At 43.5% G+C, this 26,140-nt stretch overlaps 1 protein-coding gene across 2 annotated transcripts in view; it reads right to left on the minus strand.

Moving 5' to 3' along the window:
• Positions 1-26,140, minus strand: part of SNX14 (sorting nexin 14) — an 85,155-nt gene that overhangs the window by 19,738 nt on the left and 39,277 nt on the right. The window contains exons 13-23 of one of the 2 annotated variants that reach the window (XM_054162564.1): positions 24,755-24,910; positions 23,413-23,537; positions 20,980-21,038; positions 16,602-16,628; positions 12,161-12,293; positions 6,999-7,200; positions 4,826-4,909; positions 4,589-4,689; positions 3,193-3,304; positions 472-512; positions 155-274 (exon numbers count right to left, since the gene is read on the minus strand). In XM_054162564.1, the coding sequence (XP_054018539.1) occupies positions 155-274; positions 472-512; positions 3,193-3,304; positions 4,589-4,689; positions 4,826-4,909; positions 6,999-7,200; positions 12,161-12,293; positions 16,602-16,628; positions 20,980-21,038; positions 23,413-23,537; positions 24,755-24,910 (1,160 nt within the window). The remainder of the gene's footprint in view (positions 1-154; positions 275-471; positions 513-3,192; positions 3,305-4,588; positions 4,690-4,825; positions 4,910-6,998; positions 7,201-12,160; positions 12,294-16,601; positions 16,629-20,979; positions 21,039-23,412; positions 23,538-24,754; positions 24,911-26,140) is intronic. The other variant, XM_054162566.1, reaches the window with a different exon arrangement.

Below are 26,140 nucleotides of genomic sequence, written 5' to 3' on the forward strand. Positions count from 1 at the left end.
TTGCTCAAGGTCTCATCCAACCTGGCCTGGAACACCTCCAGGGAGGGGGCATCCATTTAAGTTGGTTTTTTTCCTGTTAATTCTTTGCATTTTCAGAGCATGGTCAATTTTCCCCACTGCTGTAAAGTGGGGAATCAAACACCATTTACTGTACCTTTTTGTTGTTTTCAGAAGTGGGACTCAAAATGGTAAGCTCAGGCCTGCTTGGTTTAGGCTTGGGAGATTCACAGGAGTTGATAAAATTCATGATGAATGGCTCCAAATGCTGCCCTTTCTGAAATAAGACATGAGTGACTGCATCACTGTAGGAAACAAAACCCAAACAAACAAACAAACAAGCAAGCCCCAAACCCAAACTAAAACCAACAAAAAAGGAGTTTCCAAACACATATTTGACTAGCCTATGAGTTAGTAAGGATGTAAAATCAGTTACTGAAAGTAAAATGTTGGCAACCTGGGAGCCTTACTCACCTCTTTCATCAGCTTTCCTGGAACAGACTTTATAATTTTACCTATAAGTAGAAATAAAACAAACAAAACTTTCTGTTATCACTGCCTGACCTTAAAGGCATTTTGCTCTTCTGCATTTTCTGTACTCATTGTTTAGTACTAGACTTAAAATCACAACAGTTTTTACAGCCTGTATTTCGTTTTCTTTTCTGGCACAAAACCCCTTTGAAAGTCTTCCACACATCCAGCTTATAACTTAGTGCTTAGTAGTCATCAGGAAAAGACACTTAAAATATAAAAATCATACAGATTATTACCTGAATATTTTAAAAGAAAAAAAAAAGCTAAAATAAAAGTATGATCCAGTCAGAGGGCTGGAGTACCTCTCCTATGAGGACAGACTGAAGGAGTTGGGGCTGTTCAGTCTGGAGAAAAGAAGGCTCTGAGGTGACCTTATTGTGGCCTTCCAGTATCTGAAGGGGGCCTACAGGAAGGCTGGGGAGGGACTTGTCAGGATATCAGGTAGTGATAGGACTAGGGGGAATGGAATGAAGCTGGAGGTGGGGAGATTCAGGCTGGATGTGAGGAGGAAGTTCTTCACCATGAGAGTGGTAAAGCCCTGAAATGGGTTGTGCAGGGAGGTGGTTGAGGCCCTGTCCCTGGAGGTGTTTAAGACCAGGCTGGACAAGGCTCTGGCCAGCCTGATCTAGTGTGGGGTGTCCCTGCCCATGGCAGGGGGGTTGGAACTAGAGGATCCTTGTGGTCCCTTCCAACCCTGACTGATTCTATTATTCTGTGATTCTGCTTCAGATCTGCCTTGGTCATTTTTCTAGGAGCTGAAACATAAATAGCTATGGCACCATAGCAGCAGCACTTTATGACCACAGTACAGGCAACATTTTCTATATTTAAGTTCTTCATCTTTCACAAACATGTATCACAGCAGAAATCACAAAACCTGGGCTGCTTCTCCTTCCCTGAAAAGATCAGAGTGTGCCTGGAAGGATCCAGTATTGAAATTAGTAGGGAGTAAAGTGTTAAAAATGAGAGAGGCTACAGCTGTGGTCAGCTCTTCTGTCCTGTTAAGGTTTTCAGGATACAGCAGAGTAACTTTGACTGCTGAAAACTGAAAGTGCCTAGGATTAGTTTTATTTTAAGCACTGCATTTACAGTAATATTTTTCTCGACCACATGTCATCACATTTGGAACTTCCATTGGAAAGTATGTACAATGATCAAATGATAACAAATCCCTCATCCTCACAAAAAGCCCTACTGAAGTGCCAAGGCTCATTAAAATGATTTTTATGGAAGAGAAGCATAGGCTCAGACACAAGATGCATTACAGTAAAGGCCATAATTATAAGCTTCTTTTAACAACGTACAGCTGGATGCAGAGCGGAGGTCTGAAACAAAATGAAACCTTTTAACTGGAGGATGAGCACCAAAATCTCATTCAACAACTTAGTAAGCACACTAAGAGCATGGCCACCCCAGAAGATTCACACAGTGACTGGAAGAGGTAGAAATGCAGCGGCACATTTCAGACACAGCTTTCCTGGGCCATGCTGGTGATAGAACCACGAGTGTTGCAAGACATGAAGACAGAATGGCTATGAGGTTGACCTTACCAGCTCAGGCCCGCTGCAGCCAAGCTGTAAACTCACACTGCAGTCTAATTTTTGGGTTTATTATCAATTATTACATTAGACAGCAAGAATTTCTCAACTTCTCCTTTTCCATTTGGCCTGCCTATGTCACACACATTGCTGTCTCAGGGTCTACTAAGTAACTGATGTTAGAAGAGATCCAGATGATCCCAGAAATATTAAATATTGCAGTTTTGAGATTAAAATAAACAGATTTTAATCAAGTAACACCCAAAGGTGGTTTACATTGAGAAACTGTTTATACCATCATGTCTGTAATCAATGACTGACTTGTGCAGATTTGACCTGTGACAGTCCCATCAGTCTTCTTCAGCTATGAGGTATGTTAGACAAAACTGATCAACTTGCTTGCTTGACACCAAGACTCAAAAGCAATCATTTAAGATTTTTTTTCCTCACAATCTCAAAATGTCCTTCTTTAAAGAAAGTATTCATCCTGTATTCAAAGAAAAAGTATCAGCATGTCTTGCTCACTGATTATCTTGTTTGCTGAGCTGTAATTCTAAGGGCTGTGAAGAAGCAGCATTCTGATTTCCCACAGTCATAGAATCATAGAACCAGTAAGGTTGGAAAAGACCTCAAAGATCATCAAGTCCAACCTGTCCCCCAACACCTCATGACTAACTATGTCATGGCTTCAAGTGCTACATCCAATCCCCCCATGAACACCTCCAGTGATGGTGATTCCACCACCTCCATGGACAGCACATTCCAATGGCCAATTAATCTTTCTGGGAAGAACTTTCTCCTCACCTTGAACCCAAACTTTCCCTGGTGCAGCTTGAGACTGTGTCCTCTTGTTCTGGTGCTGGTTGCCTGGGAGAAGAGACCAACCCCAACCTGGCTCAACCACCCTTCAGGGAGTTGTAGAGAGCAATAACCCCTGAGATTCCTCTTCTCCAGGCTAAGCAATCCCAGCTCCCTCAGCCTCTCTTTAAAGTGCTTGTGCTCGAGACCTCTCTCCAGCCTTGTCATATCCTTGCACAAGTTACCTGGTCACTACTACTGTCACTCAGTCACAGTATCTACAGTGTTACTATTTGCCAGCACAAACAACTAGGATATCACCTACCAAGATTCACATCAGGCAACATTTTGTCAAGAAACTGAGTCTCCCCTCCATTAGGGGACAGGAAGTCAGCTAAAAGCTGGCTGTTACTTAGTTCCGGATGTTGCAGCAGTTTCTGTGAGACAAAAGGAAAGAAAGAAGTATGTTAAAACTGATCTTTTAAAATCAGTTTATCCATAGCAAAAAATATTACAGCACCCCAGATGCTGTCATCTGCAAAAGATTTCTGTTTTCAATCACATGAAACTTTCACAAGTTCTATTTGCCCACCTGAACCCTTTCTATAACTCAAGCGACTTGGGGAAAAACGAAAAAGCAAGCAGACATGCTTTTATTAGTTTTATGTCATTAGTTTTAGAATAGAACAGAACAGAATAGAATAGAATAGAATAACCCAGGTTGGAAGAGACCTTTGAGATCATTGCGTCCAACCTATCAACTAATCCAACCCACCTAATCAATTAAACCATGGCACCAAGCACCCCATCAAGTCTCCTCCTGAACACCTCCAGTGATGGTGACTCCACCACCTCCCTGGACAGCCCATTCCAATGGGCAATCACTCTCTCTGTGTAGAACATCTTCCTAACATCCAGCCTAAACCTCCCCTGGTGCAGCCTGAGACTGTGTCCTCTTGTTCTGGTGCTGGTTGCCTGGGAGAAGAGACCAACATCTGCCTGTCTACAACCTCCCTTAGGGTAATTGTAGAGAACAATAAGGTCTCCCCTGAGCCTCCTCTTCTCCAGGCCAAGCAGCCCCAGCTCCCTCAGCCTTTCCTCATAGGGCTTGTGTTCCAAGCCCCTCACCAACTTTGTTGCCCTTCTCTGGACTCACTCCAGCAAGTCAACATCTTTCCTAAACTGAGGGCCCCAGAACTGGACACAGTACTCAAGGTGTGGCCTAACCAGTGCAGTGTGCAGGGGCAGAATGACCTCCCTGCTCCTGCTGTCCACACTGTTCCCGATGCAGGCCAGGATGCCATTGGCCCTCTTGGCCACCTGGGCACACTGCTGGCTCATGTTCAGTCTACTGTCAACCAGCACCCCCAGGTCCCTCTCTGCCTGGCCTCTCTCCAGCCACTCTGACCCCAGGCTGTAGCTCTGCATGGGGTTGTTGTGGCCAATGTGCAGAACCCGGCACTTGGATGTGTTCAATCTCATGCCCTTGGACTCTGCCCATCTGCCCAGCCTGTCGAGGTCCCTCTGCAGAGCCTCTCTACCCTCCAGCAGATCAACTCCTGCCCCCAGCTTGGTGTCATCTGCAAATTTACTGATGATGGACTCAATGCCCTCATCCAGATCATCAATAAAGATGTTAAAGAGCATGGGGCCCAGCACTGATCCTTGGGGCACACCACTAGTGACTGGAATACTCTTTGCTCCAGAAATTTGTCCCATACCTGTAGATATTCCTGAAACTCTTCTCTCTTGGATTTTAAGAACTCATAGTTCTTGGGGCCAATGATTCTCTTTGAGGGAAGCTGAGCATCCGGAAATGTACCTAGCAAAGGTAACAGGGAGAGGAAATTATTCCTCTCAAGCAGTAAGCAGTGATTTCATTATTTTTCATTTCAGCTCAGTACTACATGACAATCACAGCAGTGAGAAAGTGCCTTTCCAGGTGATGAAGAACATACCATGGAATTCTGTTAGCTTTGACTCCAGCACATAAAATTCAAGATACCTCCTGTAGACAGACCAGTGCTCAGGTTCGTGCCCAACTGGGGGGAAAGCAAACAAACAAATAGAAGATTAAAAATAAACAAGGGTTTATGCCACTTGAGAGACAGCAAAAGTATGCTGGATTATTACAGGAAGAACCTCAATGATACTGTTCCCCTATATTGCAGTAACATTAACTAGATCCCAGCCAAGCAATTGAAGTGCTAAATTAAAATGCATACCTAGCAGACTGATGCAGTACTAGCAAATTGTCAGCTCCTTTAGGGGATCCCTAAAATCTGCACAGTGGAGCACTGCATAACAGGCAACCAGCACCAGAACAAGAGGACACAGTTCTCAAGCTGCGCCAGGGGAGGTTTAGGCTGGATATTAGGAAGAAGTTCTTCCCAGAAAGAGTGATTGGCCATTGGAATGTGTTGCCCAGGGAGGTGGTGGAGTCACCATCATTGGAGATGTTTAGTAGGAGACTTGATAGGGTGCTTGGTTGAATGGTTTAGTTGATTAGGTGGTGTTGGATGATAGGTTGGATGCAATGATCTCGAAGGTCTCTTCCAACCTGGTTCATTCTATTCTATTCTATTCTATTCTATTCTATTCTATTCTATTCTATTCTATTCTATTCTATTCTATTCTATTCTATTCTATTCTATTCTATTCGTTAGTGCTGTTAGATCATAGAAAGCACTGGTGGGAAGGGATCTCTAGAGGCCATCTAGACCAACCCCCCATGCAGTAAGCAGGGACGTCCCCAGCTAGATAACGTTGCTTAGAGCCCCATCAAGCCTAACCTTGACTGTCTCCAGGGATGGGGCCTCCACCAGCTCCCTGGACAACCTGTTTCAGTGCTCTACGACCCACATAGTAAAGAACTTCTTCCTAATGTCTATTTTCAGACTTTTGAGCAAATGATTTACAGACATACTGCTTGGTGAATACAGTTCTCTGCACCATCAGCTTGAATAGAATGGAATTAACCAGGTTGGAAAAGACCTTTGAGATCATCAAGTCCAACCTATCATCCAACACCATCTAATCAACTGAACCATGGCACCAGCCACCCCAGCCAGTCTCTTCCTAAACACCTCCAGTGAGGGTGACTCCACCACCTCCCCAGGCAGCCCATTCCAATGGGCAATCTCTCTTTCTGGGAAGAATTTCTTCCTAACATCCAGCCTAAACCTCCCCTGGTGCAGCTTGAGACTGTGTCCTCATGTTCTGGTGCTGGTTGCCTGGGAGAAGAGACTAACCCCCACCTGGCTACAACCTCCCTTCAGGGAGTTGTAGAGAGCAAGAAGGCCTCCCCTGAGCCTCCTCTTCTCCAGGCTAAGCAAGCCCAGCTCCCTCAGCCTCTCCTCATAGGGCTTGTGCTCCAAACCCCTCCCCAGCTTTGTTGCCCTTCTCTGGACACTTTCCAGCAACTCAACATCTTTCTTGAATTGAGGGGCCCAGAACTGGACACAGGACTCAAGGTGTGGCCTAAGCAGTGCTGAGCACAGGGGCAGAATGACTTCCCTGCTCCTGCTGGCCGTAAATATTTGCTTGACTAATCTTAAACACTTTGTGCTTATTGTAGATGCTATTAGTTTGACTAAGACAAACCTGTGTGGCCCCAGGATGATGCTGTGTTCTGCACTCAGTGGAGATGCATTGCTGTCTAGATACTGAAAAACTATCCCAGGATGGTTCCTAGTAAGTAAAACATTTTCATTTCCTAAGAACTGTATTTCAAGATGACAAAAGAAGTAATTTATTGTCCAATATCCCAAAGTTCAGAGTGGGTGAAAGAAAAATACATCAAGTGTTTGTTAAGAAGAATGACACAGAATCCCAACATGGTAAGGGTTGGAAGGGAGCTCTGGAGATCCTCTAGCCCAACCCCCGCTGTCAGAGCAGTAGCTTTGGAAAGAGAACACCTCAAGCTTTGGCATGAGATCTATATGGAACCAGTTGATGCTGAGGAGTCAGTTCTCAACTTGCAAAGACTAAAAAAAGATCACTTAGCTCTCCAATGCATTCCCTCAGAACTTCCAAGTCACTGTTTCACAATCAGAAGAACACGCTGCGTCAGGCACACTGTGAAAGCCACCGTCTTTAAGCCACACTTTATGCGCCCACCACACCACGTACCTGCTCTTCTGTCGTTTCTCTCTACATCAATGCAGAACACAGGAATTCTCTCCTTTCTGTCTTTTCTCTCCAAGGAGGGATCATCAAAAAAATCCACATATGGGATGGTAATTTTCCAGGCGGCAAGGTTGCGGGGTGTGTTGGGGGTACTAACAGCCTCCTCGGGAGAATCGTCTTCCATCACCATAACGCCTTCTTCAATCTGTAAAGATTCAGACATCAAGAGCCACACTCCTGGTTTAATTGCTTCAGTCTATCTTTGCAAAACTGATATAGGATAGTGAAACATAGATCAGGTCTTTAGGTATGTGTCACTAAGTAATAAAAGAATCACAGCATTGTTAGGATTGGAAGGGACCACAAGGATCATTCAGTTCCAACTCCCCTGCCATGGGCAGGGACACCTCACACTACAGCAGGTTGCTCACAGCCACATCCAGCCTGGCCTTAAAAACCTCCAGGGATGAGGTTTCTACCACCTTCCTGGGCAACCTGCTCCAGTGTCTCACCACCCTCATGCTGAAGAACTTCTTCCTAATATCCAATCTGAATCTACCCATTTCTAGTTTTTTTCCATTCCCCCTAGTCCTATCACTCCCTGACACCCTGAAAAGTCCCTCACCAGCTTTCTTGTAGGCTCCCTTCAGATACTGGAAAGCCACAGTGAGGTCTCCTTGGAGCCTTCTCTTCTCCAGAATAGCCCCAAGTGCCTTAGTCTGTCCTCATAGGAGACAAGCTCCAGCCCTCTGATCATCCTTGTGGTCCTTCTCTGGACATGTTCCAGCATGTCCAGATCCTCCCTGTAATGGGGGCTCCAGAACTGTGTCCAGAACAGTGCTCCAGGTGGGGTCTCAACAGAGCAAAGCAGAGGGGGAGAATCACCTCCCTTGACCTGCTGGCTATGCTCAAAAACTCCCCATTTCATTAATGGAGTTTTCCTGTAGATGGATTTCTGGGTTTAGATACACTGAAAATTAATTTGAAGTTGGCAGCTTCTGGTGAGATCTGAAAGTTTTTATAGCAGTATTAAGTTCCATAGCTGACAACTCATGGTGGGGGGGAAAAGAGAGGGGGAACAGAAGTACCAAAGGAGACAGCAGGAAGAATGCCATAGACACAGCTATAGGAAACAGCTTTGATTCAGCAGATGACAGTATGTTAGAGGTTGGAAGGGACTCAAGAGATCATTGAGTCCAAAGCAAGATCACTTAGGCCACACAGGAATGCATCCAAGTGGATTTAGCTGCACTGCATTTTCCAGCATATTAGGATCCACATTGAAGACTCGAACCTACTCAGTCAGGCCAAGGAGCTAAATGAACACAAGAGAGAGAAACCAACAACACACCAAGCTAGCAGATATCCCACCCCTACAGTTGGCTGCAATGCAGTATGTTGTGGGCATCTGACTTGCTTTGCAAGGTGCAACACAACCATTATAGGGACTGGATTATTCCTGCAGCCCAGAGCTGTTTTAAGCAAAACCATCATAAGCCTTCCTGCATTCCCCATCGAGTCCAGTTTCAGCATCACACTCCCAGAAACAGATGCACCAGGGAGCAGCGTGGACCCAATCCTTTCTGGCTCCAGTACCTGGAGCTGATAAACTCAGACTCCACGCCATAAAACACCACACTGATTTTTTCCATATGCAGGCACAGACCTTAGAAGCAGTGCCACATGAGTGCTGAAAAAAATCCTTTTGAACTTCAACTGCAGCCCCAAGCACCACACCAACATTCCCTTTACACTTCGGACACTGCTCATCACAGGCGGGCCGAGCTGCCCCACAGGTAATGAATCACCCAAGCACCACACAGCCCACTGAATTCTCAGGTCCTTGGCAATAACAAAGGAAGTGCTGCAAGTCTTTTAGGGCTATAAACAGAAAGATTATCTTATGTATCTACCCTGAAAAACCCAAGCTTCAACAGCTCTCTTGGAAAGTTATTCATTTCTCCAAGCAATGCTTACCCTGATTCTCATCTTCACCACAGAGAAGAAACAAACAAACAGAAAGAATAATAAAAAAATTACCCAAAGGAATGAAAACTATTTTTGCAAGTGAGGAGACAGTGTTTACGAGGAGGAAGGGTAGGGCTGGCCTTAGACTCAAAAAATAAAGTGGAACTGAGAATTTCTGAGCAGATTAGCCCTCAATAAAATGTGCTAGAAAAGAGCTCTCGTACTTCCACAAGCCTTGTCGAGCAGGTGAAGAAAGCAGGTGATCAGAGGGCTGGAGCACCTCTCCTGTGAGGACAGACTGAAGGAGTTGGGGCTGTTCAGTCTGGAGAAGAGAAGGCTCCCAGGTGACCTAATTGTGGCCTTCCAGTATCTGAAGGGGGCCTACAAGAAGGCTGGGGAGGGACTTCTCAGGATGTCAGGGAGTGATAGGACTAGGGGCAATGGAATGAAGCTGGAGGTGGGGAGATTCAGGCTGGAGGTGAGGAGGAAGTTCTTCCCCATGAGAGTGGTGAAGGCCTGGAATGGGTTGTCCAGGGAGGTGGTTGGGGCGCTGTCCCTGAAGGTGTGTAAGACCAGGCTGGACAAGGCTCTGGCCAGCCTGATCTAGTGTGGGGTGTCCCTGCCCATGGCAGGGGGGTTGGAACTAGAGGATCCTTGTGGTCCCTTCCAACCCTGACTGATACAATGATACTATGAAAGAGCACTCTCATCAACCTGAAAAGCTGGAATTGCTTGAATCTAGTTTAGCCTGACCAATGCCATGCTGCAAGGGCTTCTAAAGCTGCAAGCCTGCAGCGAGGCAAGCGCTGCCTGGTGAGGAGCAGTGCCCCGAGCCCACCGCCCAGCTTCCAGCCTGTGCCTGCTGCAGTGGTGCTCAGCTCCCTGCCCTTCCCACCACAATTTACAGAACTATTCATTATCTTGAGATAGGTTAGAGGTAAGCAACGATTTAAAAGTACATAGAATGGAAGGGACCTCCAAAGATCATCAAGTGCAACCCTCTCAAGCAGGATCACCTCGGGCAGGCCACACAGGACCGCATCCAGGTGGGTTTTGAAAGTCTCCAGGGAAGGAGACTCTGCAGCTTCTCTGGGCAGCCTGTTCCAGTGCTCTGTCACCTTCATCATAAAGAAATTTCTCCTCATGTTCAGGTGGAACATCCTGTGTTCTACCTTGTATCCATTGCCCTTTGTCCTATCACAGAGCATAATAACTCTCTCTGTGAAGAACTTTATCCTCACTTCATACAATTCATCTTCACCCATCACTCTAACCTGTCCAGATCCCATTGTAAAGCTTCCCTACCCTCTAGCAGATCGACACAGCCACCCAGTTTGGTGTCATCTGCAAACTTACTGAGGGTGCACTCAATCCCCTCATCCAGATCATTGATAAAGGTATTAAAGAGGACCCCCTTTAGTCTCACACTGCAGCGTTAGCACAAGGCTTAGAGCTGGGCATGGAGCAGTTGCTTCCTTAGCAACTCATAAAAGGGCCATAACCTCTTCACTAGGGCCCTCTGAGATTGTTGTACTGGATCATCACCAAAGTTTCACATGCTCATACTCTCTTTCAACCAGCTCTCTCATCTGCCTTCTACCTGGTTTTTGTAATAGTCCTCTGTAAATTTGCAGGCTTTCCCACTGTGACAGCCACAGCACATATGTTACCTGTATGCCAGGAACATGAATTTCTGAGGATTTTAGAATAGAACAGAACAGAACAGAACAGAATTAACCAGGTTGGAAAAGACCTTTGAGATCATCAAGTCCAACCTATCACCCAACACCTCATCAACTAAACCATGGCACCAAGTGCCTCATCCAGTCCCCTCTTAAACACCTCCAGTGATGGTGACTCCAGATTTGAGACAATGCTGCACTTAAAACTTTCCAGTCTTCACAGAATCACAGATACATGCAGGTTGTAAAAGACCCTCAGAATCACCAAGTCCAACCGATAACCCTACTCTACAAGGTTCACCCCTAACCCACAGCCCCAAGCACCACATCCAAACCACCTTTAAACACATCCAGGGTTGGTGACTCAACTGCCTTCTTGCCTAAGATAAAATGACTCTATCCATTTGGAAACCTTCCTCAGTAAGGATTAGATGCTGTATTGTCTGTCTCTCTCTCTCTGAATTCAGCAGCTTCTCACAAGTAACTTCTTGTGCTTTGGAGCACAACTATGGCCCTTCCCTGAGCTCCACTGTTTCAATTATACTTCTACTAACTCCCCTGCCAGAGAAGAATTACAGGTCCATGTCCTTTGGCTAGCAAAATCTACAAAAGCAATGTTGCAAAATTAACCCTTTTCCATTAGAATCCCACTTCAAAAAGGAGAAGTTACAGCAAGCACTTAACTGTCCAAGAAATCAACTGCAACAGTTCTGCCCCCTTAAAGGCATGACTTCAAATGTCATTCAGCCTGTACAGAAAATTGTCTTTTTTCCCCTCCTCTTAAAGAAAAAGAACTTAACCTATCTAGAGTTCTAAGTTGGTGAGTTTATCAAGCTGGCAAATGCTTAATTGTTTGTTAGAACTAGGTAAAAAAGACTGAATTAGCAGACACTGCAAAAAAAATGCACCACTACCAATGGCATCTGACCAATTCCCTCCTCTTCCTGTTTTCAGATTTCCCATTTGTCCCCCAGTTGTGCTCCAGATATCAATGTCCCATGCAGTATTTCTATTATTGGCTTCATTCATTGCTTTTTTAGCATGAAAGAAAAATACTGAGGGAAACATCCAAGGCAAGTGAGAAAGGACTGCTGCCTCATGACCTTTAGAGAAAATGCTGCTGCAACTTGACAGCAATTTCATCACTACTTCAGCTATGGTTTTAAGATCTCATGGCAAGGTTTGGATGCAGTCCTACATATACCTTATCATCCTCAATTATAAAGTGGCATGGTAAGATTTTTAGTGAGAAATTCATTGCTTACAAAAATGTCCAACACTGCTACTTTTAGATCTTCTCTGTACTAAAGCAACGAGCTCAGAGGCACATGAGCTGGGGGATGTGGCCTTAGCTTGTGAATGAATACAGGGATAACAAGGCAACTAAATCAGAAGCCAGAACATGGAAACCCTGCAGTGAAATAAGACAACAGAAAAGTCATAGTTTCAAATAAGGGCAGAAAAAAGAAACACCAACTACACAGGCTTAAAGGCAAATGTAAAGCTTTTACTCACAAAGTCATCTTCTCCTTCATTTAAGTTGTAGTTGGGCAATATAGCTCCTTCCATCGCAGAACTTTTGAATACACCTTTTATTTTGTTGCCTATTTTACTGATTCCAAATGATTCTCCTCTCTTCTGTGTGGTCCTAGGATTACAGAAGCCAGAGTTCACAACATTATTACACAGCAGCTCGGCAGGCTGTTGCACATCATTTGCAGACAAGAGAAACAACTCCATACGCAAGTAGTTCACATATTAACAATTCCAATTGACTTGAAATCCATTTGTGGCAAATGTGTCCTGTGACCAGCAAACTTTCTGGATTACACTTTCAAGAGATATGGGATTCCCACATGCTTAACCATGAGCAAATGTTAACATTCTCATAACAATATCCCAGTGATGCAGGACACAATTAGCTATGCAAACCAGTTTTGTTTTGACAGCAGAAACTGTTGTGTGGCTACAAGCATGAACACCAAGGTCACTCACTCTGTCCTTCTCCACATCCTTAAATATGAGTACTTATCCCCTCTTGCAAGTACCATAAACAGTGTAGTTATCTGTATTTCTTTATATATATCCCAGTATTTTACATGCATGCATGCTTCAAGATAGACCATGACTTTTAAGCATTAGGGACAGACAAAAGAAATGTGAAAGGAGTAAGACTTGAGCATGAGAGAAAACAGATGCAAGTGAAGAATCTTGGCTTGAAAAGCCAATCTGACTGAAAGATGAAGGCTTTTAAAAGTCTTTCCACTTATGACAAACCATCCAAAAAGCAAAAAGGTACTGGGGAGGTGGGAAGAAAAAAGATAATTGGGTAGGAAGCACACTCCTCACTGAGAGAACAGATGTTATAGCATTCTTATGCCCTTACACAAGGCCTGATAGCAAAGATTATATCTCATGTAGAAATACTCGCAATTCTGGAAAGAAAAATGTTTCTGTTGAATATGGAATCAGCCTGAGGGTACTGCAGTTGATTCAATAAATAGAATAATGGGCAAGTCAAAAGTCAATAGAGTGAACTGCAGACTCAAAGACTCAAAAGAACTTTGTTGATTACTGAGGTTAAAAGCACAATTAGTACTTTATAGGCCCAAAACAAAAAATATCCTACATGTTTCTTTATCCTTTACAGCAAAAATTTATTAGCTAGTGAAGAGCAGTATAGAATAGAATAGAATCGAATCGATCAGGTTGGAAAAGACCTTTGAGATCAGCGAGTCCAACCTATCATCCAACACCATCTAATCAACTAAAAACCATGGCACCAAGCACCCCATACAATCTCTTCCTAAACACCTCTAGTGATTGTGACTCTACCACCTCCCTGGGCAACACATTTCAATGACCAATCTCTCTTTCTGGGAAGAACTTCTTCCTAACATCCATCTTAAACCTCCCCTGGCGCAGCTTGAGACTGTGTCCTCTTGTTCTGGTGCTGGTTGCCTGGGAGAAGAGACCAACCCCCACCTGGCTACAACCTCCTTTCAGGTAGTTGTAGGTGGCAATAAGGTCTCCCCTGAGCCTCCTCTTCTCCAGGCTAAGCAACCCCAGTTCCCTCAGCCTCTCCTCATAGGGCTTGTGCTCCAAACCCCTCACCAGCTTTGTACCAACAGAACAGCAGAGAACAGCAGATAGAGCATCTTCATCACCCATGAAACCATGTCGACTACATCAACTGCTGACTCGAAACACGAATGTGTGTGTTCCTAAAGATCTTCCTGTTTACAATTTTACTCAGATTGTGTACATGACTGAAATTACATGAAATAATCCAATGCTCTTCCAAATCTTCTGCTGTTTTCTATTTCATACTATTATCAGCTCCGAGGCAGACAGGCACCATCTATCTTATTTATCTCTGCTAACCACAGATAAGAGTGCTTGGCTGTTTAGTCTAAATCCATGTTTGAACAATTCAACTGAATTTTTAAACAACTTCTTCCACGTGCTACTGAACTTTTCACATTGGGGACCTACCTGAATCTTGTTTGAGTGCTTCAACACTGGGCTAGCAAAACACAAACCTTACCCATAGAAAACCAGACAGCTTTTCTAGAAGGTTAATAGTTTAGACCTCTGCCTTAATTCTTGAAGTTTTCAACATTTCTGTAAAAACCTGTGCAGTTCTCAAGATTTTGAGAAAGAAAAGTAATTTGCAGAGCTCAAAGATCTGATAGAATACTCCAGGCTCTGCTGAGTGCTTTCTTCCACTGATCATGCTCCAGCGAAGGCAGAATATGGTTTGCCTGTAAGTGCAGTACTGAGCTGTATGGGGCCAGGACTCAACGTGAGGTCAAGGAATCAACCCCTTCCTGCCCTAGCTGAGCCCAAGGACCATGGCTAATGAGTACAGAAGCAATTACTGGGACAGGCATGAAGTAACAAACTAGGATGGGATTCTCTTCACAAGAAGAGACACAAATTCAGAACACAAACTGGTGAGTAAGAGGGTACAGAGATACATAGTGGACAACACATGGGGAGAAGGCAGAATGATGGATTGGTTTGGGTTGGAAGGGACCTCCAAAGGTCGCATAGCGCAACCCACCTGCAGTGAGCAGAGGCATCCTCAACTAGATCAGGATGCTCAGAGCCTTGTCAAGCCTCACCCTGAATATCTCCAGGGATGGGTCCTCAACTGCCTCCCTGGGCAACCTGTTCCAGTGTTCCATCACCCTCATAGGAGAGAACTTGTTCCTAACATCCAATCTAAATCTACTCTTCTGTAATTTAAAACTATTGCCCATCATCCTATTACTATAGGCCTTTGTAAACAGTCCCTCTCTAGCCTTCTTGCAAGCCCCCTTCTGGTACTGGAAGGGCGCAAGTAGGTCTCCCTGGAGCTTTCTCCTCTCCAGGCTGAACAACTCCAGCTTCCTCAGTTTGCCTTCAGCAAGTACAGAGAAGGCAAACCAGATTAGATCCTAGCTTGGAAAAAAATCTGTCAGCAGAAATGGACAGACAACAGGAAGATCAACGCTGTGAAGAAAACCAGAACAAAACAAACTGATTCGGGTAACAGCACTATTAGACCATCATTCTATAGCTGCTTCTTGGCAGGGCCCTAAAATACTATTGGTTCCAACAGCCCTCATGAATAATGAGATGACAAAACACTGGAAGACTTTTTTTCCCCCCTCCTTGAGCTCCAGAAGTCACATGTACATAAGATGAAGAAATTACAATTGCTGTTCACTCTCCAGCTGGGAAGACCAAAGACTGCATTATTGCCACTGTGCCCCATGGCATTCTTTAACCATAGATCGTTGCTTGTTGCAAAACAACTTTCCCACAGGATTCCTGCCTCATTCACTGCACTGGAAAGATCTTTGCAGGGCTCTGAAGCTGAAGCAGCTGAAGAATGCTGTGGTGAACCTCTCCAAGTCAAGAAGTAGCAGACAAGTTGTATGCATCACCTAAATATTTACACACGTGTGAAGTCAGGGTACCATTTCATTTGGCTGACTAAAACTCCTACACTCAATCAGGAGAAATGCTCAGGGCACAGAGCTGCACTTAAACATCAATGAACTACACTTACATCTCAACTACTTCTTATTGCTCAACCCCCTGGCAAGTTGTAACTCAATACACTGGACTGGCATATAAAAGATAAGCATTTACATACTTTGATTAATAACCTATAAAATGAAGTTCATAATGCTCCCTAAGCCACAAAAATGGTGTGAGTAATGTAAGAAAACACTGAAAAACTCTGTAAAGAAAAGAAATGGTCTTCTGAGTTTGGATAGCATGTATTTAAGGAGGCATGAATAATGAGGAAACAAACCATTGAACAGCTAATAAGGCATTAATGAGTGATCACAGACTACCTGCAGCAAATTATAAACAGCATCATACATTATCATCAAACCTCTACCAGGCACAAGAAAAGCTGCAGGGAGAACTAGTTGAGGGAACTGATGGGTTTGAGTGCTTGCTAGCATTCATAAAAATGGTTATATTTGCATGCAATGTTAGGCAATGCTCTTTCTGGACACAGCTGTGCAAGATAAAACAAGGAGTTAAACAGATAAAACCTCAAACATGACTGGAAATGTGACATAGGGGAAAGGAGGTTTTGGAGCAGCTAGCAGTTGCAGGCCAAAACAAAAAGAAACAACAAAACCCAGCACACAACTTCAAGTTATGCAAATACATTTCAAAGCTAGTAACAACAGACAAATTGTTAACAGCAAACAACATTAACACGCTGCCAACTTGTGACATTAGTGATTAAGCAACTTCTAAACACTTGTAAAGAGGACATGGGGAGGAAAGCTGATGGTGGGGGGAAATGCAGTTTAGTCCAGAGAAGCCATCCACGTGTTGACAGATGAAATGGACACTTAAATGCTGTGGTAAGTGCTGTGTGATGATGCAGTCATGACAGATGCAGTGTCACTAACACACAACATTTATTGAGTGTTAGACTTACCGGAAGTCATCCAAACTCAGGCTACTTCTGCAACAACAGGCACAGAAATTACCTCAGAGCCCAGGAGAAAATAGGGTTACAATAAAAATTAAAACAAACCAAACCAAAAAAAAAAAAAAAACCAACACCACCCTGATTTGACAGACCTATCCCAGCAGAACTGAACAGGTTTCTCCATCATCGCTGCAGACTAATTGTGAAAACGTGGTCTAGCTCCTGACCTAGAATCCTAAGAAAGCAAAATGAGCATTTCATCACTGTCACCTTGGCCTTTACATTTCAGACCTCAGTTATGGAAGCTTTCAGGTCTTCACTGAGCTGCTCATTCACAGAGAATGACTTCACAGAATCACAGAATTTCAGAGGCTGGAAGGGACCTCGAAAGATTATCCAGTCCAACCCCGCTGCCAGAGCAGGATCACTTACACCAGATTACACAGGAAGGCATCCAGGTGAGTTTTGAATGTCTCCAGAGAGGGAGACTTCACAATCCCCTGGGCAGCCTGTTCCAGTGCTCTATCACCCTCATAGGGAAATATTTTTTCCTTGTATCTGGGTGAAACTTCCTATGCCTCAACTTCCACCCACTGCCCCTTGTCCTGTCATTGGGCATCACTAAGAAGAGCCTGGCTCCATCTTCTTGGCACTCACCCTTTAGGTATTTATAAACATTGATGATGTCACCTCTCAGTCTCCTCTTCTCCAAGCTAAAGAGCCCTCAGCTCCCTCACTCTCTCCCCATATGGAAGATGTTCCACTCCCTCCATTGTTTTTGTGGCTCTGCACTGGCCTCTTTCAAGCAGACTTTTGTTCTTTAAGTTAGCTGTAGTGCCAAGCAGGCAGCTTCTTCTGTAGCCTGTGTTCAGAAGTCATGTGGAATCTAGTTTGCTTGGCCAATCCAAAGATTTTTTTACATAGCCTGGAACCAAGGGAGTTTTGGAACCAATGCCTCAGCCATCGACTCAGTAATTCCAATCAAGACAAACACAGTCACTGCACACATGATTATAATTCACTGGAGCTACAGAATTCTGGACAAAGTGATAGGGGAACAAAATAGTCACATTTTAGATTTTGTTTCACAAGTGTAACTGATTCTAAGGCATCTCACACTGTCATTAATCATGTTAACTGGAAACTGGGAACATAACCTACCAAGTTGGAACTGATGGTGACAAACAATTACACCCCATACAACTGTTTGCAGCCTTTATTCTGTGCATTTGACTCCTAACCACTTCCCAAAACAGTATCTTTTCTGCTTGGTTCTTTACTTGGAAAATAGTTTAATTTTATTGCTATCCCAACAATGTGAAACCAAGAAGCCTCTACTTGTCATGTGTGCTCGAGGTGTGTGGAATAACAAGGCAGAAATCCAGGACTTTGTATCACATCACAGCTTTCCTTTTCCTGACTTCCAACACAAAACATCTTTAAGTAATGTAGTGGTGCATTACAAATACATAAATATTGAGAATTCTTGTCCTTTCTTCCACACATCCAGAATGAAATTGTCAGAACTGGAATTTCAAGCAGCACTTTTCATTGGCCACACACGTTAAAGATTAGGTGGAAAGGAATCGGTTATGGAGTGAAACTGTTGACAGTCCCAGGTAGTTATCAAGTTATCAGAATATCCTCAGAGTGACTTCTTCACACTCCAGAAATACTTGGGACTTCTCATCTACTACCTTGTCAATTTTCATAGCACGTTATTTGTCCTATCACTACACAAATGGAAGCTATGATATGATTTTGTACAGCTGAAAGAAGTGACCCAAACCAGAAATCACATGCAGATAGGCACTTCTTTCTATTTTCCCCACTTGTGTCTTCTGGAAACTGCTCTTTAATTTTCTTGTCTTACAGTAAGTGAAATCATTCAACACATTACCCACATATACATTCCACTGGGACTTCCTAGGTACTGCTTGAGCTGACTTTCTAATCTGCAGTATCTAGGCAGTACACACACAGCGCTCCTAGCAAAGCATCAAAGATATGGAAAACAAAAGCCACCTCTTCACATATAATTTCTCTCAACTGGAATTAATGCTAGAACAGGAAGAGAAGGCAGGAGAAGGCATGTGCACATGCATGACATCTGGAATAATTCTGCAACTCATCTTCTTTTAATTTATTTTTTTCCCCTCTTGGCAGTGACTGTCTGTACCAGATACTGCAGAGGGAAACTCCAAAGCAACAGGCAAACTACTTGCAGATAGGACCTCAGAAAGGATCTCTGCTTCATGGAAATAATCACTGAAGCACCACTTCAGTATCTCATATCAGAAACCAGCAGATATACTTAAGGCATTTAAATTGTTCTAAAATATAAACCAGATACATCTTCAGTGATGCTATGGATGCTGTTTGACCCCCAGGAGAACGTGGTGCAACAGTTCCCAAACACAGTTTGCTTATTTTGTAGCCAGAGATGCAGTTCAAAACCTCCAAGTAGGGACTGACTGTGATTTCACTCTTTCTGTTTTACACAGCAAAGCACCAAGAAGGTGACCTAAATTAGAATAGAATAGAATAGAATAGAATAGAATAGAATAGAATAGAATAGAATAGAATAGAATTAATCAGGTTGGAAAAGACCTTCGAGATCATCTAGTCCAACCTATCACCCAACACCATCTAATCAACTGAACCATGGCACCAAGTGCCTCATCCAGTCTCTTCCTAAACACCTCTAGTGATGGTGACTCCACCACATCCCTGGGCAGCACATTCCAATGGCCAATCACTCTTTCTGTGAAGAAATTCTTCCTAACAGCCAGCCTAAACCTCCCCTGGCACAGCTTGAGACTGTGTCCTCTTGTTCTGGTGCTGGTTGCCTGGGAGAAGAGACCAACCCCCACCTGGCTACAACCTCCCTTCAGGTAGTTGTGGAGAGCAGTAAGATCTCCTCTGCGCCTCCTCTTCTCTAACCTAAGCACCCCCAGCTCCCTCAGCCTCTCCTCATAGGGCTTGTGCTCCAAACCCCTCACCAGCTTTGTTGCCTTTTGCATACTTCAACTAGAGTTAAGAAGTATATGCAGGATACTTCCAACTGCTGGCATGAATAATTTTGGGAAAGATATCACAGCAGATTTAAAGCTCTGGATGAAATCCTGTAGCCATCTTTGACAGAAGCTGAAGTGTGCTTTAATATCACCATTCCCAGTGGAGTATCACACAAGGGAGAAGTGAAGTTTGGTCTAGCTGCCTTCCATGCCTCTTTGTTAAGACACAGAAGCTTGTTAGCACCAAACTGAGAAAGCCTGACACCAAAGCTTGAGTCCTGGATCTACAAGAGCTATAAAGACTACAGAATCAAATGTCACCCATGGGGATATATTGAAGAGAAAGATCATGTAGTGTTTGAAAAACATTAGGCAGAGAGAAAGGGATCTCACAGTAAAACACTTCACAGTGGGGTGCACAGATCAAGTGGGCTGCTACTAGGTGTATTTCTAATGAAAGAGAAAGTTAAAGTGCTGTTAGTCCTCTAGATGAATAATCTAACATTATAAATGCTAGCATTTTCTACAGTGCAGTGGATCTTCTTTCACACCAAGAAAGATAAGCTTATTTCACACCAAGAAAGAAAAGCCTATCTAAATAAAAGACTGTAGCACTAAAGTTTTTCTTCTTGCCTAGACCATAAGAGCAATTCAGTTGGGCTATGGCTATGACTGAGCCATCCAGCATAAAATGAAAGACAAATTATGAGACCTCAAGCTTACTCAACACAAGCACAAAGTGGAAGATCACCCATTCATATCATAGATGTTCCTCTTCTTCACAGGCCCTACGGAACCTGAAGGTGGACTCTTAAGTATATAGAGCAAACCTAGAAACAAAGTTTCCAACACTACATTTCTGCAGTGAATTGGGAGAGTTTGGAGACAGAAAACACATTTGACCTAGAAATGGCAAATCCTCCCTGCCATAACAAGAGGAGAGGCTCACTGCATGATCAGGTTGGTTAGACACAGGCACACTGCACCTATCCCCTGTAAGACTTGAAATCCAAGACAATCCAGCTCTGCCCAATAAAACTGTATTAGAAGTGAATTAACTCACCACTTAATTTCCATGTATCTTATTCTCAATGTATAATTATTTTTCCCATTCCCCTTTTTGTTGAAGGGGGAAGACTACATCCCATTTTAAAACTCTTTAATGCAAACCACTTCAAAGCACAGAGAACTCTTGCATAATATTGTTTGTTCCTTTAGCATGCAACTTGCCCATTACAACATTAAAATAGGTGGTCAAAAACTCAGTCAAATTACTATCAGGCACCAGCAAAATTTCTGTGGTTTAATATTTAGATGCTTTCAATTAAGAGACAAAGGAAAATGCTTAAAAGTTTTACCCATCCTACCTGTTCAGCTTTGAATTGCGTGTTGGTGACTCTGCTCCTCTTAAAAGGTGTCTGAAGTACTACAACAGACAAATAAGGCATCAGAAGAAAACACTGGATTAACTGAGGCAAGGGTTACTATGCAGAATTCAGGAAACAGGAACAGGAGTAAAAGGCAAGCTGACCATAATCTAGCAGTTAGAATATTAACCTGAAAAAGGACAGGTCAAATTTGAAATACATGCTGCCAGTGTTACTTAGTTTACTTTACATAGTCCTGGGATTGAAAAAAAAAAAGACAGAAATAAAACTAAAACTACACCCCAAAATCCATGTCTCCTCCTTGTCAAAATAAATCACAGGATCACAGATTGTCAGGGGTTGGAAGGGACCCAAAGACATCATCGAGTCCAACCCCCGCTGCCAGAGCAGGACCATACAATCTTACTCAGGTCACAGAGGAACACATCCAGACAGGCCTTGAAAGTCTCCAGAGAAGGAGACTCCACAACCTCTCTGGGCAGCTTGTTCCAGTGCTCTGTGACCCTTACAGTAAAAAAGTTCCCCCTTGTGTTGAGGTGGAACCTCCTGTGCTGCAGCTCACATCCATTGCTCCTTGTCAAATAAATCAATAAATATCAGGAGTCTGAAGCATTATAGCTGTTACAGGAAAGAGGACCACCAAAACCATTTTGAGAAACAGACTCTACTAGGCATAACACCAAGCAAGGTAAGCACCCATTCCCAGGACAAGTCAATACATTCTGCCACAAAGAAGTAACAGAAGTCTAATGTGCAACCCATTTTACACAGATGAACTCTAAAATGGGACAAGAATTCAGCCTCACCCCTGTGTCTAAAGGATTTCCTATTAGAAGGCTATAGGCAGCTGTGGCCCCAGTATGGGGATTATGGAGATTTTAGGGGGTTTACCTTTCAGAACCAGTAATAGAACAACCTTAAATTCCTAATAAATCACTTTGAATGACTTTCCTGAAAACAGACACCTGAGTTTTAGCTGCTGGAATGTGGGAATGCCAGTGACGAGCAGTGTGAGCAATCTGGCAGCGCAGGCCTAGAGCCTGACATGGTGGTAGGCCATGCTCAGCGTAAGTGCAGAGCCAGCTACCAGTGTACCAAAACAGTGCTGTGCCTGCAGCACTGTAACTAAAACAAGATGCTGGTAGCTAGAAACATAGCAAGTTATCTTGGGACAACAGGACATGCACCTGCATCAATAAACCTCGTGTGTCATCAGGAGTTGGACCAATAATCTATAATAGTGTGATGTGTGGTCACTCATAGGGGACCAATGAGTCCATGCCAACAAGGCACACCAAGGTTATGTAAATTGTAGCAGTTCCCTTGCTACCATAGGCCTGCAATACTGGAACAATAAAGGATCAATACCTGATCATATTGGTCAGCTGTATTGATTCCAATCACCTCCGTCATTGCCAAATCTGGCTAAACTGGAATGCACAAAGTTGAAGGCATCTAAACAATACCTTTGTAACTTTACCATTAAAAAGTAAAAATGAAGAGATTCCTGAGAGTGTTCCATGGATACCACACAGATGACTTTTAAACCAACTTTTCAATCACAAAAGAAGGGGTAGAGTGGACTTTTTAATGGCAGTGATAGAAGTTTTCACATTTAAAAAGTGAGGGGGAAAACAGAGAGAGGGGGAAAACAGAGAGAGGGGGAAAACAGAGAGAGGGGGAAAACAGAGAGAGGGGGAAAAAGAGGGGAAAAAAGAGAGAGGGGGAAAAAAGAGAGAGGGGGAAAAAAGAGAGAGGGGGAAAAAAGAGAGAGGGGGAAAAAAGAGAGGCTAAAAGAGAAAGGGCATAATAGTGAGAGGGCATAACAGAGAGAGGGGAAAAAGAGAGAGGGGAAAAAAGAGAGAAGGAAAAAAGAAAGAAAAAAGAGAGAAAGAAAAAAAGGAAAAAAGAAGGAAAAAAGTGAGAAGGAAATAGAAGAAAGAGGTAAAAAGCAAAGAAGAAGAAAGAGGTAAAAAGCAAAGAAAAAGTAAAAAGGAAAGAAACAAAAAGAAACAAAAAAGTAAAAAGGAAAAAAATTAAATAGTAAAGAAAAAAGTAAAATTAAAGAAGGAGAAAAAATAAAGGAAGAAAAAGAAAAAATAAAGGGAAAAAAAAAAGGAAAAGAAGAAAAATAGAGACAAAAAAAGAAAAATAGAGAGAAAAAAAGAAAAAATAAAGGGAAAAAAGGGGAAAAAAGAAAAGGAAAAACAAAAGAAAAAAGAAAAACCCCAAACAATTTAAAAAGTCAACAAAAAACCCCCAAACACACACACACAAAAAGTGTGGATTTTTTGTTTGTCTCTGTTTTGGGGGTGGGGGTGGTGTTTTCTAATTCTGTTGAAGTTGTGTTGAACAACAAATAAAAAAAGAGATTCTTGTTTAAAGAGTATTCTTCCAAACTTTCCCACTTACCTCGTCACTGTGACAGAACATTGGAGTAAAAACGTTCTCCAGTAGAGAAAGCACGTGCTCGTAAGCTTCAAAAAGACACCTCATGGTTTGAAGTTTCACAACATCCAGATATGGACCTTCAGCAACTATTAGAAAAAAAAAGTAAGTTACAGATGGAGGGATATATATATTGCTATATAAAGTTTGGGAGTTTTTTGATCTGAGCTTGTGATTGCTTTGGAAATTACTGTAAGTTTGGCAAATAGAAATATCCTGACTTAAGCACAAAAACAAGGGCATAGCAATTTTTAAGACTGTGAGAATCACAGAATCAACAAGGCTGGAAAAGACCTCAGAGATCATCAAGTCCAACCTATCACCCAGCACCTCATGACTAACTAAACCATGGCTTCAAGTGCCACATCCAATCCCCTCTTCAACACTTCCAGGGACAGGGACTCCGCCACCTCCGTGGGCAGCACATTCCAGTGGCCAGTCACTCTTGCTGGAACGAGTCCAGAGAAGAGCAACAAAGTTGATGAGGGGTTTGGAACACAAGCCCTACGAGGACAGGCTGAGGGAGCTGGGGTTGCTTAGCCTGGAGAAGAGGAGACTCAGAGGTGACCTTATTAGTCTCTACAACTACCCGAAGGGAGGTTGTAGACAGATGGATGTTGGTCTCTTCTCCCAGGCAGCCAGTGCCAGAACAAGAGGACACAGTCTCAGGCTGCGCCAGGGGAGGTTCAGGTTGGATGTTAGGAAGAAGTTCTATACAGAGAGAGTGATTGCACATTGGAATGGGCTGCCTGGGGAGGTGGTGGAGTCGCCGTCATTGGAGGTTTTCAGGAGGAGACTTGATGGGGTGCTTGGTGCCATGGGTTAGTTGTTTAGGTGGTGTTGGATTGGTTGATAGGTTGGACGCGATGATCTTGAAGGTCTCTTCCAACCTGGTTTATTCTATGTATTCTAAACTTCCCCTGGTGCAGCTTGAGACTGTGTCCTCATGTTCTGGTGCTGGCTGCCTGGGAAAAGAGACCAATCCCCACATACCAAGAAAAAAACACATTCCCAGCCATGCCTTAATACCCAGGCCTCAGTGCTCTTTTCTGCCCCCACAGCCACATTGGCCCAAACAGGCCAGAACTGCATAGAAAAAACAAAAATTAGCAAGGCCACTCAAGGCCACAGATAGGCCCCAAATCCTCCTCCAAAACAGAGACAAAAGCTCACACATTCCCAGGAGCAGAGAGAAAAGAGAAAGAGCTGGCCATACAGCCAGCTTATAAAGAGATAGCAGGAAGTCTGCACTCTATGGTTTAAGACATCCCGGTGCCTTAAGCCCACGCCACAAATTCAAACTTACTTCTTTGAATCTCTTCCACAATGAAAGGGTCAAATCTAATTTTGTCAATGCTTTCATCCAAACAATAAGTTTTGTAAATCTTCTGTACTTCCTCATGAAGAGACATCTTTTCGGCATCTGACAGCTCGGGTCGCAAAATTCGGTCGTTGAATTCCTCTGAGAAGTAAAGAAAATGCAATTATTGATCAACTCAGCAGACATCATCTTGAGGCAAGCTCTAGCATCAACTTATAGAACCATAGAATCAATAAGGTTGGAAGAGACCTCAAAGATCATCAAGTCCAACCTGTCACCCAAGACCTCATGACCACTGACCAGAAAGAAGGGAAAAATAAGGTAGTGTTTCACTCATTTTTCAATTAATAGACAGAAACTTCTTCAAAGACAGTCTGCCAAGACCCTTCTGGGTTTCTCTGTTTATTTTCCTCAATATTTTCTGACCCAAAACATTTCTATCAAGTGATGAACTACCTACAGTAGACAGTTTGGGACAGCATAACATAAGAAAGCTAAGTCTCATTCTTTGTTTTAAAACCTAACACACAGATTTGCTACCTATGAGACCGCAAGAGACGTTTAGAAGGAAGGAAATGATGAATAGAATAGAATAGAATAGGAATAGGAATAGGAATAGGAATAGAATAGAATAGAATAGAATAGAATAGAATAGAATAGAATAGAATAGAATTAACCAGGCTGGAAAAGACCTTTGAGACCACCGAGTCCAACCTATCATCCAACACCATCTAATCAACTAAACCATGGCACCAAGCACCCCATACAGTCTCTTCCTAAACACCTCCAGTGATGGTAACTCCACCACCTCCCTGGCCAGCACATTCCAATGGCCAATCACTCTATGAAGAACTTCTTTCTAGCAGCCAGCCTAAACCTCCCCTGGCACAGCTCAAGACTGTGTCCTCTTGTTCTGGTGCTGGTTTCCTGGGAGAAGAGACCAATCCCCACCTGGCTACAAACTCGCTTCAGGTAGTTGTAGAGAGCAATAAGGTCATCCCTGAGCCTCCTCTTCTCCAGGCTAAGCAACCCCAGCTCCCTCAGCCTCTCCTCACAGGGCTGTACTACAGACCCCTCCCCAGCTTTGTTGCCCTTCTCTGGATGTGCTGGAAGGTGTCCAGAGAAGGGCCACGAGGCTGAGCAGAGGGCTGGAGCACCTCTCCTACGAGGACAGACTGAAAGAGTTGGGGCTGTTCAGTCTGGAGAAGAGAAGGCTCTGAGGTGACTTAATTGTGGCCTTCCAGTATCTGAAGGGGGCCTTCAAGAAGGCTGGGGAGGGACTTCTCAGGATCTCAGGTAGTGATAGGACTAGGGGGAATGGAATGAACCTGGAGGTGGGGAGATTCAGGCTGGTGAGGAAGAAGTTCTTCA

This window comes from Dryobates pubescens, chromosome 6 (assembly GCF_014839835.1).
Source record: "Dryobates pubescens isolate bDryPub1 chromosome 6, bDryPub1.pri, whole genome shotgun sequence".
NCBI lineage: Eukaryota > Metazoa > Chordata > Aves > Piciformes > Picidae > Dryobates > Dryobates pubescens.